We start from the raw sequence: 13,432 nt of genomic DNA, 5'->3' as shown, positions 1-13,432 counted from the left end.
ATGAAGTTTATCTCAAGAGACGACAAATATCTTGTGCATAAAGCGGCAAAGGAACTGTTGAAAGGTAACACTTCTGTCAGAGTATCGGAGGACTTTTCCAGCAAAACCAGACTCTGAAGAAAGCAAATGGTACCCCATCTGAAACAAGCAAGGGAAGAGGGGAAGATGGCTTATATTAAAGGTGACTTTCTCTTCATTGATGACGTGAAATTTTCTGTGGATAGTACTGGAACTTTTATCCGTTGCTCTACTAGTCGGACTCTGTGGCAGGATGACCAGAGTGCTAGTGTGCTATATCAATATGGCCTTGACCTTAGTGCTGCTGATGGCAACCCCCTGGAAAGCTCGTGCACTCCTAACTCAGAGTTAGTTACAAATTTATTGTGTTGGAATATGAATGGTCTTTTCAGCAAAATTACTAACCCTGACTTTATACAATTTATTTCTGAGTATTTAATAATATGCCTAACTGAAACTTGGGCCAAAAATGATGAGGATTTTAATCAGATACTCGATGATTTTATGGCTTTTCAGTCGGTGAGACCTAAATGCAAAACTCTAGGACGGTACAGTGGTGGTGTTGTTATATATGTCAGCAATGCTATTTCATCTCTATTCACAAGAATTCACGATGAGTGGATTGACTGTGTTTTCCTTGTTACTAAACGTCCTTTAAACCCAAATAAAATAATTATTTTAGGATGTGTCTACATAAAACCAGAATCACCCTCTTGTAATGATAACATGGAACTTATTGAAAATTATGTTGTTACACTAAAAGAAGAATTTCCTAATTGCGATTTTATTATCTGTGGAGATTTCAACAGCTGTTCTGGCACAGAGCTGGATTATATTCGTTATGATAATGCTGATTTCTTACCACTAGATGATGGTACATATGAGGAGTTTGATGCTCCACCATTGTTTCCTAACCGTAAAAATAAAGACCAGGTTGTGAACAATTATGGAAGAGATCTTCTAGAATTGTGTAAAATGTTTGGCTTGTATTCATTAAATGGCAGGTTTTCTGATGACGGCGACTTCACCTACATTGGCCCAACTGGGTACAGTACACCTGATTTTGTTCTAGTATCTTCTTCTTTGTACCATTGTGTGAAGGACTTTAGAGTTGTCTCTCGTACGGAATCTGATCATCTACCCCTTACAGTATTTTTTCTCCACTGTTTATTGTGGATGTGCCAATATCGGCAGTGTATATTTGAATTCTGTGGTAGAGAAATGAGATGTATTCAACCGAAATTTACCCCTCTTAAACATCAGCCCAACTGGTTTGATGAAGAATGTTGTACTCTCAAGAGAGAAAAATACAGATATTTAGATATGTTTAGGAAGCAGTCTACTAAAGAGAATTATAACTGCTATAAGCGCAGCAGAAATAAGTTCAAATATACATGTAGAGCCAAGAAGGAACGTTATAAGTATTCAATAACTGAAGCTATACATGACGCAGCGAGTTCTAATGATTGTACAATGTTTTGGCGTCTTGTGAAAAAGTGTGTTACAAGTCATTCACCTGAGTCAGCTATTTGCCCTTCAGTATGGGTTGATTATTTTAGAAATTTACTAAATCCTACACAACCTGATGATGGCGTTTTTGTAGAGGACATAAAAACTTATCTGAACAATCATGACTGTACTGCATGCACAGAATGTTGTGTTGAAGATAATATTCTCTCAGTAAACTTTAACGAACAGGATGTTATTAATGCCATAAAAAACTTGAAATGCAATAAGTCCCCGGGTGATGATGGTATCCCAGCAGAATTTTTCAAAGCTGCCGAAGATGTCCTTGTGCCATATTTAGTTATCCTCTTTAATACGATATTACACACTGGATACTAGCCAATATCTTGGTCTACTGGTATCATTATGCCACTATATAAGAAAGGTAGTAAGAGTAATCCAAACAATTTTAGAGGAATCTCTTTACTTAATGTGATAAGCAAACTCTTCTCTACAGTTTTAAATAAAAGATTGGAATATTATTTGGAATTTTGTGAACTAGTTGGTGAATACCAAGGAGGCTTCAAAAAGGATCACTCCACTGTTGATAGTATGTTTATTCTACAGACCCTTGTACAGAAATACATGACTCGCAAAGGTGGTAAACTATCTGTTGCTTTTATAGACTTTTGTAAGGCTTTTGATATGGTTAACAGGTATAAATTATTATATGTTCTTTTACAAACTGGAATTCATGGTAAATGTTTTACCTTGATACGAAATATGTACAGTAATGTTAAAGCCGCTGTTTCATATGACTTTGGTAGAAAATTAACTGAATATTTTGACAGTTCCCGTGGAGTACATCAAGGCTGTGTCCTCAGTCCTGTGCTGTTTTCTTTTGTTCATAAATGAACTCAAAGTGTTACTAGAAACTAAATTTCAGGATGGCATTTTTATATCTGAAGAAATGCTAAACATCATTGCATTGTTGTTTGCAGATGATCTGATTTTGGCTGCTAACTCTGTTGTTAAACGCCAACGTCGTCTTGACACGCTGCACATGTATTCTTACACATGGGGCATGGATATAAATATTGATAAAAGTAAAGTAATTGTCTTCAAGATGGGTGGTCCACTGTCTAAAAATGAAAAATGGCTTTATAATGGTTCACCAGTGGAAACTGTAAGTGCTTATAAGTACCTTGGACTTATGGTAACACCCAAATTAATCTGGACTAAAGCATGTAAAAATCTTTCTGAACAAGCTAGTAAAGCACTCTGGCCAGTTAAGTCATTAATACGATGGTATGATATGTGTTTTTCTGATGCATTATATATTTACTATAAGAAAATTGTACCAATACTTACAAATGGCTCTGAGATCTGAGAGAATATTGAAATTGTACATCGGAAGTTCTGCAAATTCATGCTACAAATTGGTTATAGATCTCCAAATGCTGTTGCTTATGGGGAAAGCAGTCAACTCCCTTTGTCACATGTTTACTTTATAAAATGTATTAAATATTGGCTAAGATTATTACACATGCATCCTGATAGATACCCTTATCAATGTTATCAGTTTTTACTGTCAATTGAATCTAGAAAACGACCAACATGGGTAAGTTATGTTAAGTATTTATTGTTCAGGTATGGGTTTGGAATTGTATGGAACACACAATCTGTTGGTGATTCAAAAATATTTATTTGTAAATTCATTGAAAGACTTAATTATTGTCTCTATTAAGAGTGGCACTCATCTCTTCATGACCATAAATCACTGTGTTTCTATTACTCTCATAACTATTTGTTGAATTGTGAAAAATATCTTTCGTCTAACATTAGTAAAAAAAATAAACGAATCTTTACAATGTTTAGATCAGGATGCAATATACTTGGTATACTTCAGTTAATGAGAAAAGGTTTGGCTAGTGTTAATGATAATGTTGTACTATGTAAGCATTGTAAGGCTATTGAAGACGAAGTACATGTTATGTACAACTGCAAGTTCTATGATAGCCTTCGCCAACTCCTAATTCCAATGACATCAAGTGGGCATTATATTTCGATTCAAAGTCTCTGTACATCTTTATTCAGTATAGTAGTGTTAGCACAGTCTTTTTCTACCCTTGTTGTATACCCATTTGGAACTCCAACCATACTATATAATATTTCACATATTGGTGTGTATGTAATATTTAGACCAGGGTGCAAAATACTCGGCACGCAGTCAAACCAGAAAAGGTTTGGACACTGTCAGTAAACATGTTGCTGATGTATAATTCTATACCCAACCAAGTGGGAAATAAGTCTTTGCCTGAAGCGTACGTATACTTCTCGGATATGTAACATATTAACAACTCTGTAAAACATTTAAAATACGTTTATCCTGTGACATAGTGTTAACATCATGCTCTCCTTGATTTGTGGTATGTACACATCTGATAGCTCAGCTGTATAATATACCATCCTATATAAACTTACAACCGGCCACTTTATCTCCATCCAGTGTCCTCAGATATGTAACATGTCTAACAACCTTGTGCTATATCTGTATTAAGTGTATTCTCCGAAATACTTTTAGTGAAATTTGCCTCTTTGACCAATATTGTATACATATCGGGTAACGCATCTGTACTGTGTACTATTTTGTACTGAAGGTCGAATGGCCTTATATACAAATAAACTATCTTCTTCTTAAAACTACATTAGATAATATGTAGTTCCTCTTAGTCTACCCACGATACACTATATAATATGTCCTTTCCATTTACATTTCCATATCCTTTCCATGTACATTTGTTACATCTGCAGAAGCCTACATTCCTGATGGGACCCAAACCATTAAGTTCTTGTATTTAGATATCAGTGTAACTACAGGACTGAACCCACCTGATAGCGAGAGTTAATCAGTGGATGTACATTTCCCTACCTTCTTCATGAAGCGCTCTTGTTGTGACACTGCAGCACATGATGACAAAAACCAACAGTCTCCCAGAATTCCCTGTTGAATGTCATCCTTCGTTACACCATCAACCATCATCTCTGGTACTGCACCATCTGACAGCAAATCCTGGATGGCAGAAGTTGTTACAAGATCAAGCATGCTGTGTATACAACAGTCATATTCCTAGTTTTTAATATTTCTGTATACAGGGGCTCTCTATCGTAAGTTGGGAGTGACAACATGTAGCATGCTGTTTATACAACAATCATATTCCTAGTTTTAGATATTCTTGAATACATGGGGCTGTACTGTCAGTTGGGAGTGACAACATCTAGCATGCCTGTTTACGGAGGCCATATTCCTAGTTTTAGATATTCTTGTATACAGGGGGCTGTATTATCAGTTGGGAGTGACAACATCTAGCATGCCTGTATACGGCAGCCATATTCCCAGTTTTAAATATTCTTGTATACAGGGGGCTGTACTGTCAGTTGGGAGTGACAACATCTAGCATGCTGTTTATACAACAATCATATTCCTAGTTTTAGATATTCTTGTATACAGGGGGCTGTACTGTCAGTTGGGAGTGACAACATCTAGCATGCCTGTATACGGCAGCCATATTCCTAGTTTTAAATATTCTTGTATACAGGGGGCTGTATTGTCAGTTGGGAGTGACAACATCTAGCATGCCTGTATACGGCAGCCATATTCCTAGTTCTACATATTCTTGTACACAGGGGGATGTACTGTCAGTTGGGAGTGACAACATCTAGCATGCTGTTTATACAACAATCATATTCCTAGTTTTAGATATTCTTGAATACATGGGGCTGTACTGTCAGTTGGGAGTGACAACATCTAGCATGCCTGTATACGGAGGCCATATTCCTAGTTTTAGATATTCTTGTATACAGGGGGCTGTATTATCAGTTGGGAGTGACAACATCTAGCATGCCTGTATACGGCAGCCATATTCCTAGTTTTAAATATTCTTGTATACAGGGGGCTGTACTGTCAGTTGGGAGTGACAACATCTAGCATGCTGTTTATACAACAATCATATTCCTAGTTTTAGATATTCTTGTATACAGGGGGCTGTATTGTCAGTTGGGAGTGACAACATCTAGCATGCCTGTATACGGCAGCCATATTCCTAGTTTTAGATATTCTTGTATACAGGGGGCTGTATTGTCAGTTGGGAGTGACAACATCTAGCATGCCTGTATACGGCAGCCATATTCCCAGTTTTAAATATTCTTGTATAAAGGGGGCTGTACTGTCAGCTGTCAGTTGGGAGTGACAACATCTAGCATGCCTGTATCCGGCAGCCATATTCCTAGTTTTAGATATTCTTGTATACAGGGGGCTGTACTGTCAGTTGGGAGTGACAACATCCAGCATGCTGTTTATACAACAGTCATATTCATAGTTTTAAACATTCTTGAATACAGGGGGCTGTCTTGTCAGTTGGGAGTGACAACATCTAGCATGCTGTTTATACAACAGTCATATTCATAGTTTTAAATATTCTTGTATACAGGGGACCGTACTGTCAGTTGGGAGTGACAACATCTAGCATGCTGTTTATACAACAGTCATATTCATAGTTTTAAACATTCTTGAATACAGGGGGCTGTACTGTCAGTTGGGAGTGACAACATCTAGCATGCTGTTTATACAACAGTCATATTCCTAGTTTTAAATATTCTTGTATACAGGGGGCTGTATTGTCAGTTGGGAGTGACAACATCTAGCATGCCTGTATACGGCAGCCATATTCCTAGTTCTACATATTCTTGTACACAGGGGGATGTACTGTCAGTTGGGAGTGACAACATCTAGCATGCTGTTTATACAACAATCAAATTCCTAGTTTTAAATATTCTTGTATACAGGAGGCTGTATAATCAGTTGTTAGTTGTTTGAACAACTGTAAACAACTAATGTCACTAATGTGCTTTATCTCGAATGCAATCCACCATCTGAGTATTTACACTGTGTGTGTGATGCAACATGCCTAACGATAGTGACTGTAAACACCATTCTTCTGCATAGCCAGACTCCACGCCAGACCTTCCTATTTCACTGTATACAAGTGAGACCTTCTTACTTGTCTGTATAACAGGCAGGTGTTCCTACTCCTCTATATACTAGTTAGACCATATACCAGTGACACCATCCCACTCCTCTATTTACCAGTCACACCATCCTACTCCTCTATATTATCAGTCACACCATCCTACTCCTCTATATACCAGTCAGACCATCCTACTCCTCTGTATACCAGTCACACCATCTTACTCCTCTGTATACCAGTGACACCATCCTACTCCTCTGTATACCAGTCACACCATCCTTCTCCTCTGTATACCAGTGACACCATCCTACTCCTCTGTATACCAGTGACACCATCCTACTCCTCTATATACCAGTCACACCATCCTACTCCTCTGTATACCAGTCACACCATCCTACTCCTCTGTATACCAGTCACACCATCCTACTCCTCTGTATACCAGTCACACCATCCTACTCCTCTGTATACCAGTCACACCATCCTACTCCTCTGTATACAAGTCACACCATCCTACTCCTCTATATACCAGTCACACCATCCTACTTGGCTGCATACAAGTCAGACCTTCTCTGTTTGAAAGTCACACTTTCCTACTCCGCTGTACACCAGTCACACCTTCCTCCTCTGTACACCAGTCATACCTTCCTCCTCTGTACACCAGTCACACTTTCCTACTCCGCTGTACACAAGTCATACCTTCCTCCTCTGTACACCAGTCACACTTTCCTACTCCTATGTATACAAGTCATACCTTCCTCCTCTGTACACCAGTCACACTTTCCTACTGATCTGTACACCAGTCATACCTTCCTCCTCTGTACACCAGTCACACTTTCCTACTGATCTGTACACCAGTCACACCTTCCTCCTCTGTACACCAGTCACACTTTCCTACTCCTATGTATACAAGTCAGACCTTCCTACTCCTCAGTATATAAGTCAGACCTTCCTACTTCTCTGTACACCAGTCAGACCTTCCTCCTCTGTACACCAGTCACACTTTCCTACTCCTATGTATACAAGTCATACCTTCCTACTCCTCTGTATACAAGTCAGACCTTCCTTCTCCTCTGTATACAAGTCAGACCTTCCCACTTCTCTGTACACCAGTCAGACCTTCCTTCTCTGTACACCAGTCACACCTTCCTCCTCTGTACACCAGTCACACTTTCCTACTCCTATGTATACAAGTCATACCTTCCTACTCCTATGTATACAAGTCAGACCTTCCTACTTCTCTGTACACCAGTCAGACCTTCCTCCTCTGTACACCAGTCACACTTTCCTACTCCTATGTATACAAGTCATACCTTCCTACTCCTCTGTATACAAGTCAGACCTTCCTACTCCTCTGTATACAAGTCAGACCTTCCTACTTCTCTGTACACCAGTCAGACCTTCCTTCTCTGTACACCAGTCACACCTTCCTCCTCTGTACACCAGTCACACTTTCCTACTCCTATGTATACAAGTCATACCTTCCTACTCCTCTGTACACCAGTCACACTTTCCTACTCCTATGTATACAAGTCATACCTTCCTACTCCTCTGTACACAAGTCAGACCTTCCTACTTGTAGGCTTACCAGTCAGACCTTCCTACTTGTAGGCTTACCAGTCAGACCTTCCTACTTGTCTGTATACAAACCAGATCCATCTACTCATCTGTATACAAGTCAGACCTTCCTATTTCTAGTCATACCAGTCAAGCCTTTCTACTCCTCTGTATACAAGTCAGACCTATCTACTCGTCTGTATACAAGTCAGACCTATCTACTTGTCTGTATACAAGTCAGACCTATCTACTCGTCTGTATACAAGTCAGACCTATCTACTTGTCTGTATACAAGTCAGAAATATCTACTCGTCTGTATACAAGTCAGAACTATCTACTCGTCTGTATACAAGTCAGAACTATCTACTCGTCTGTATACAAGTCAGACCTATCTACTCGTCTGTATACAAGTCAGACCTATCTACTTGTCAGTATACCAGTCAGACCTATCTACTCGTCTGTATACCAGTCAGACCTATCTACTCGTCTGTATACCAGTCAGACCTATCTACTCGTCTGTATACCAGTCAGACCTATCTACTCGTCTGCTAGTGTGTGTAAGAGTATTTCCATCAGCCAAGTTAACCTTGTCTATCCCTGACAGGGCAATGTGTCCTTCATACACAATTACCTTTGGTCGGATCCACTGGACCTCAGCCCTGACTCCATCGCTGTAGTAGAGAGAGGAGTTGGAGGCCGGGAAGTATGGGTCCTCGAATAATTCCCCATCTGACAATGACTGCAAAACTTCCTCGACTGACTGAAGTTTCTGTTTTCAACAAGACATAGTTCATCATTCTAAAGATGCCACTCAAAGACATTGTTCATGCTGTCATTTCAATGAATGTAAACAAGATAATCAATCAGCTGAATGAGATACTCATACTTATAGAAAGTGGTCAGGTGCACCTGTCACAGGGGTGTACAGACTCTGTGTATTGGTGATTTAGCATGTCACTCTGCATGTGAGGATTTAAACTACTGGATGAGACCAGAGACTGTAGAGTGACTCAGCTTCAAAATGTCATAGATTCTATACTTTCCCAAGAAAGTGTAATCCCAAATAAAACATTACTACTGTGTGTGGACATAATCAGCTCAGAACACTGATAAAACCAGTTAGCCTGAAGGTTTATTACTGTGGGTGTTTACTCCTCCAAACTAATTCATCCACCTTGTATCCACCTCTTGTCAGTTTACCAAAATATACCATTGGTATTTCAGTACTTGGTGACCTGGTTGTTCACTGTCATAAATTAATGGCAAATATTACAAACATAAGTCCCTCATTTTGCCTGTGTGTACTTTTTTCCACGTATAAAACACTGACATCAAAATTAACAGGACTGACTTTAACTATATGAGTACACCAAAAACTGAAAGTTAAGAGTGTGGCAACCAAAATTCTGATTTGATCCTCATTCTGTTAAAGGGGCACTGATGCGGAGCAATTTTCATGGACTGGCTTAAACTTTTGTTATTGTTTTTCTCCGGTGGGTACTTGGATGATATCCCAGAATTTGTGACTGGTTCGTAACCTCTGCTGCGCAGTCCGTATGCCCAATTAAAAGTTTAATTATAGACAGATCAACAAAGGTCAAGTCATTTTTACTTCATTACAAATGTATTGTGAAAACAAATGAAACACTTTGAAGGTTAATCATCTGCCAGTGGTAGAAATGGTAAAAAACTATTAGGATGGAAAAATGACGAAGCCAGTGTATGTCTCTATATTTTGTCTCACAACCCTAATTAGTTTATTGTCATATTTGTATGCTTTTGAAAATTAATAAAAGAACACACGGTCTGCTTATACTTACAGTAAATTTCTAACATGACGGTAACATTTAAACATTGTATAGACTGCCAATAGGGATCCTATTTCACACACATATGCGATCTAGTGTGTGTTTTCTGTCATATAGATTCTGATGAATGCTACATCAAATAAAGTAAAACAAAATGCAAATAATGAATGTTAAACAGACTAATTCTATAGCGACAACGTCTGGCTACTACCTTGCTCAGGAATGTATTCATCAATATCCTCATAAAAGAAAGATATTCCATTCATCTGAAGCTGGTAAATAATCCTGCTCTGTGTCGTGTGTCTTACAACAGTCGAATTTGCAAAAATGTAACACATCGTTCCACATCTTTCACACTGGTGAAAACCTGATAAACCTCTCATTGGTCACCCAACATAGCACACCTGGCAACTAATTGTATGATGTCCGCCATTCTAAGTAACTTAGTTAACCAATAATGAGCAATCAATCAACGCAATGATGGTTAACTCTTTGGAGGCAGGATGTTGTTTTTACACTCACACTTTATGACAGGGTGTAGTCAGTATAGATTAGTACATCTACACACACTGCCTTTTGACAAATCCTCCGTAGAAGATAAAAGTAATTAATTAATCAGTGTGTTATCGGTTAATCCTTTGATCAATGTTTGTTTTTTGTAACTCAGCTGATAAATCCTCTTGCATCACTTACATGCACATATTACATAACATACAATACATTTGCCATTACAGACCTTAATTTATAATATTGAGTATTTACTCCACACAGGAGAAATGCCAAATGGGAACCTTTGTTGAGTAACCTGAGTGGTGTTACCACTAATTATACCTGTTATAAAATCATTAACTGACCATCAAGAGAATGATGACAAACAACACGTGTAGGTTTACACCATCAAACGCGAGTTACAGCAAGAAAGATCTATTCTCTGTCACATGCAGCCTGAGTAAGTGAGAGAGTTTGGTTTTACGCCGCTTTTAGCAATATTCCAGCGATATCATGGCTGGGGACACCAGAAAATGGGCCTCACACATTGTACCCATGTGGGGAATCAAACCCGGGTCTCTGCGTGACAAGCGAACGCTTTAACCACTAGACTACCCCACTGCCCCACATGCAGCCTGAAAACACTCATGGGCCGAAACTGTTTTGAGGATACGAACGGAACTTTGTTACATAAAGAATACATACAGGCATTTGCTGTGTACTTGGGTGAATAGGTGTAATCAGTTTTTTTTAATTTAAGAAAATTTTCAGACTTCTCTGCCAATGGCAAAGTCATCGTTTTTAGTTTACAAATTCAAATAAACCAACTGTGTGTTTTTACTATCATAGAAAATAAACCAGGGTAGCTACCATAGTTACCAAAATTTACGTATGATACTTGCTATCACAGCTGGGCCAACACTCAAAAAAATCTAAATATAAAGCTTTTCAATCTTTCGGACTGAAACAAATGGCTTGCAGACATCATATTTTCACATAACATGATTAAATATCAAGGTAAAAAACACAGAAATAGGATCAAATTGGATCAGTCACTATACTACGGAAGCCTATTAGGGCCACGCTCTGCTATTTCTCGGCATCTTGTATCTTGAAATTGCAACTTAGTATGTTGAAAATTCAACTTGCTATCTTGAAAATTCAACTTAGTATCTTGAAAATTCAACTCAGTAATAGGCTTCCGCACATCCGGCCTCCTGACTGTTTAGGTGAAGACATTCTGCTAATGTGGACTTGAGCCCAGTCCCTTTGACCATCATGGTCGAGGGAGCGGGCGCTGACCAATTTGCAGTTTGGTTTTGTAATTAGAAACATTACTCGCGAGAAACATTATTCGCTCCGCATCAGTGCCCCTTTAAGTTTCATAATCACACAAATTAAAAAGTGCAACTCAGTTAAGAAATAAATATAATTATCAAAATTATATACCACGGTGACAACTTTCAAAGTAACACCGACAAATTAAGACCAATCTATATATCACATCCGCAACATTAAACTCAAAATCGAGGTCCATATCTGCAGGAAACAAAGCCAATTCATTATAGCAATATCATTAGCATCTATCTATCACACCCTTCAAATAGAGAACAAATTCGTGTCAACATTACTACATGTCTCTTTGTTTTCGTGTCTTGTTGATTTGCCAAAATATTTCCATTGGTATGATGTGAGTGTCTCCGCCTGACCCCAGATCCCCTTCGGCTGGAATTTTGTCGAGGCTTGGCCATCGAACTTTCTCCTTCCGTTGAGTTACTTCTCGGCTTGACATCTTGGAAGTCCGGTTGACTTGAGGATCTACTATTTGTACAACCCATAGTTGAAGTATTTGTCCATCGCTGGACCAGAAAGTTTTCCAAATAATGTCCGGTTATGTCCGTCTACAAGGACGAGATGTTTGGATTACATTTGGCACATGCATTTGTTTACACTCGACAACGGGTCGTCGCCAAAACACCAAAGCCAGAAGTGACGAGCATTGCTATTGGCTCATTGTACGGGTGTGTTTCATTTTCCACACAGTTATGAGTAGGTGTCGCACAGTTATCACACACTGTCACTGATGATACATACAGATACCACCATTAGCGGCTGTGTATTTGTCACTTCCAGGCACGTAGGAAGCCATTTGTTTTTCGAGTAAGTCCGATAGGTTGCCAAGCTTTATACATTGATAGTACTGATAGTACTTGCCCGACCTTTTTAGCAAGAATCACGTGTAAGCCCGGTGCTTTTAAGGGTAGAGCTACGATCCTGACTTGCCAGCCCGTGTTACTGATGTATCTCCAGGTTGTTGGCTCACAGTGCAAATGATAGTTGGTTCAAGTTACAAGTCAAAAGCTGACAGACTGACCCCGTATCATCGGCTCTTAGTCGTGAAAACAGGTCAAATCAATGCAAATCACATTATCTGGCTACGAGTGAGTGAGTGAGTGAGTTTGTTTAGTTCTAAACCGTGACCTTCGGCATGACGAGCCAATGCTAGCTTTAACTATGAGATAGTATATCTCACAGAATATGACACACAACTTTAAAAGATTGACATGTTTATTATATTTACAACCATATGCAGCACAAAGATGACTCTGCCACAAACAATACCTCATTCCTACTCCACTTCCACACAGACACGGCAGCACATGCCAGCTAACTGTAAAAACATCAGTCGGAGCGTTAGCGCAGGCGCATCAGACCCAGGGAACCAGGCTGTAAAAACATTGCCTGATTAGGATTAACAGATTTATGCATTAATACCATTCTTCATGTATACTCAATTAGTTGGATAAAACAACTCTTGATTAGGGGTGAAACGACCTGATGAGCCGGGGCGTGGACCGGTCACTCGTACTGTCAGTCAGTCAGTAATCACGGCTAACGATTGCTCCAAGAGGAAGAACCCGTCATATGCTTTCTTAAAGGTCACATGCAACGTAAAACACAGATTCTGGTACCTTTCGGTATGCACCTACCAAAACAAATCATCAAAAATGCCAATTCAAACTATAAAGTTGAAAAAAACACGACGAAAAAAAAGCCCGCGAAATCGGAGTTCAAACGTTTCACTAAATC

The 13,432-nt window shown here is 39.1% G+C and overlaps 1 protein-coding gene across 1 annotated transcript in view; it reads right to left on the bottom strand.

The window, feature by feature from the left end:
* The window catches only part of LOC137257847 (calpain-A-like), a 34,583-nt gene extending 22,371 nt beyond the window's left edge, over window positions 1-12,212 (bottom strand). Inside the window, exons 1-3 of the mRNA XM_067795332.1 lie at window positions 11,974-12,212; window positions 8,677-8,814; window positions 4,397-4,537 (exon numbers count right to left, since the gene is read on the bottom strand). Coding sequence (XP_067651433.1) covers window positions 4,397-4,537; window positions 8,677-8,814; window positions 11,974-12,180 — 486 coding nt within the window. The 5' untranslated portion in view covers window positions 12,181-12,212. The remainder of the gene's footprint in view (window positions 1-4,396; window positions 4,538-8,676; window positions 8,815-11,973) is intronic.
* Window positions 12,213-13,432: the final 1,220 nt, after the last annotated feature.

This window comes from Haliotis asinina, chromosome 1, assembly GCF_037392515.1.
Source record: "Haliotis asinina isolate JCU_RB_2024 chromosome 1, JCU_Hal_asi_v2, whole genome shotgun sequence".
Classification (NCBI taxonomy): domain Eukaryota; kingdom Metazoa; phylum Mollusca; class Gastropoda; order Lepetellida; family Haliotidae; genus Haliotis; species Haliotis asinina.
This window is presented reverse-complemented; position numbering and strand designations above follow the sequence as displayed.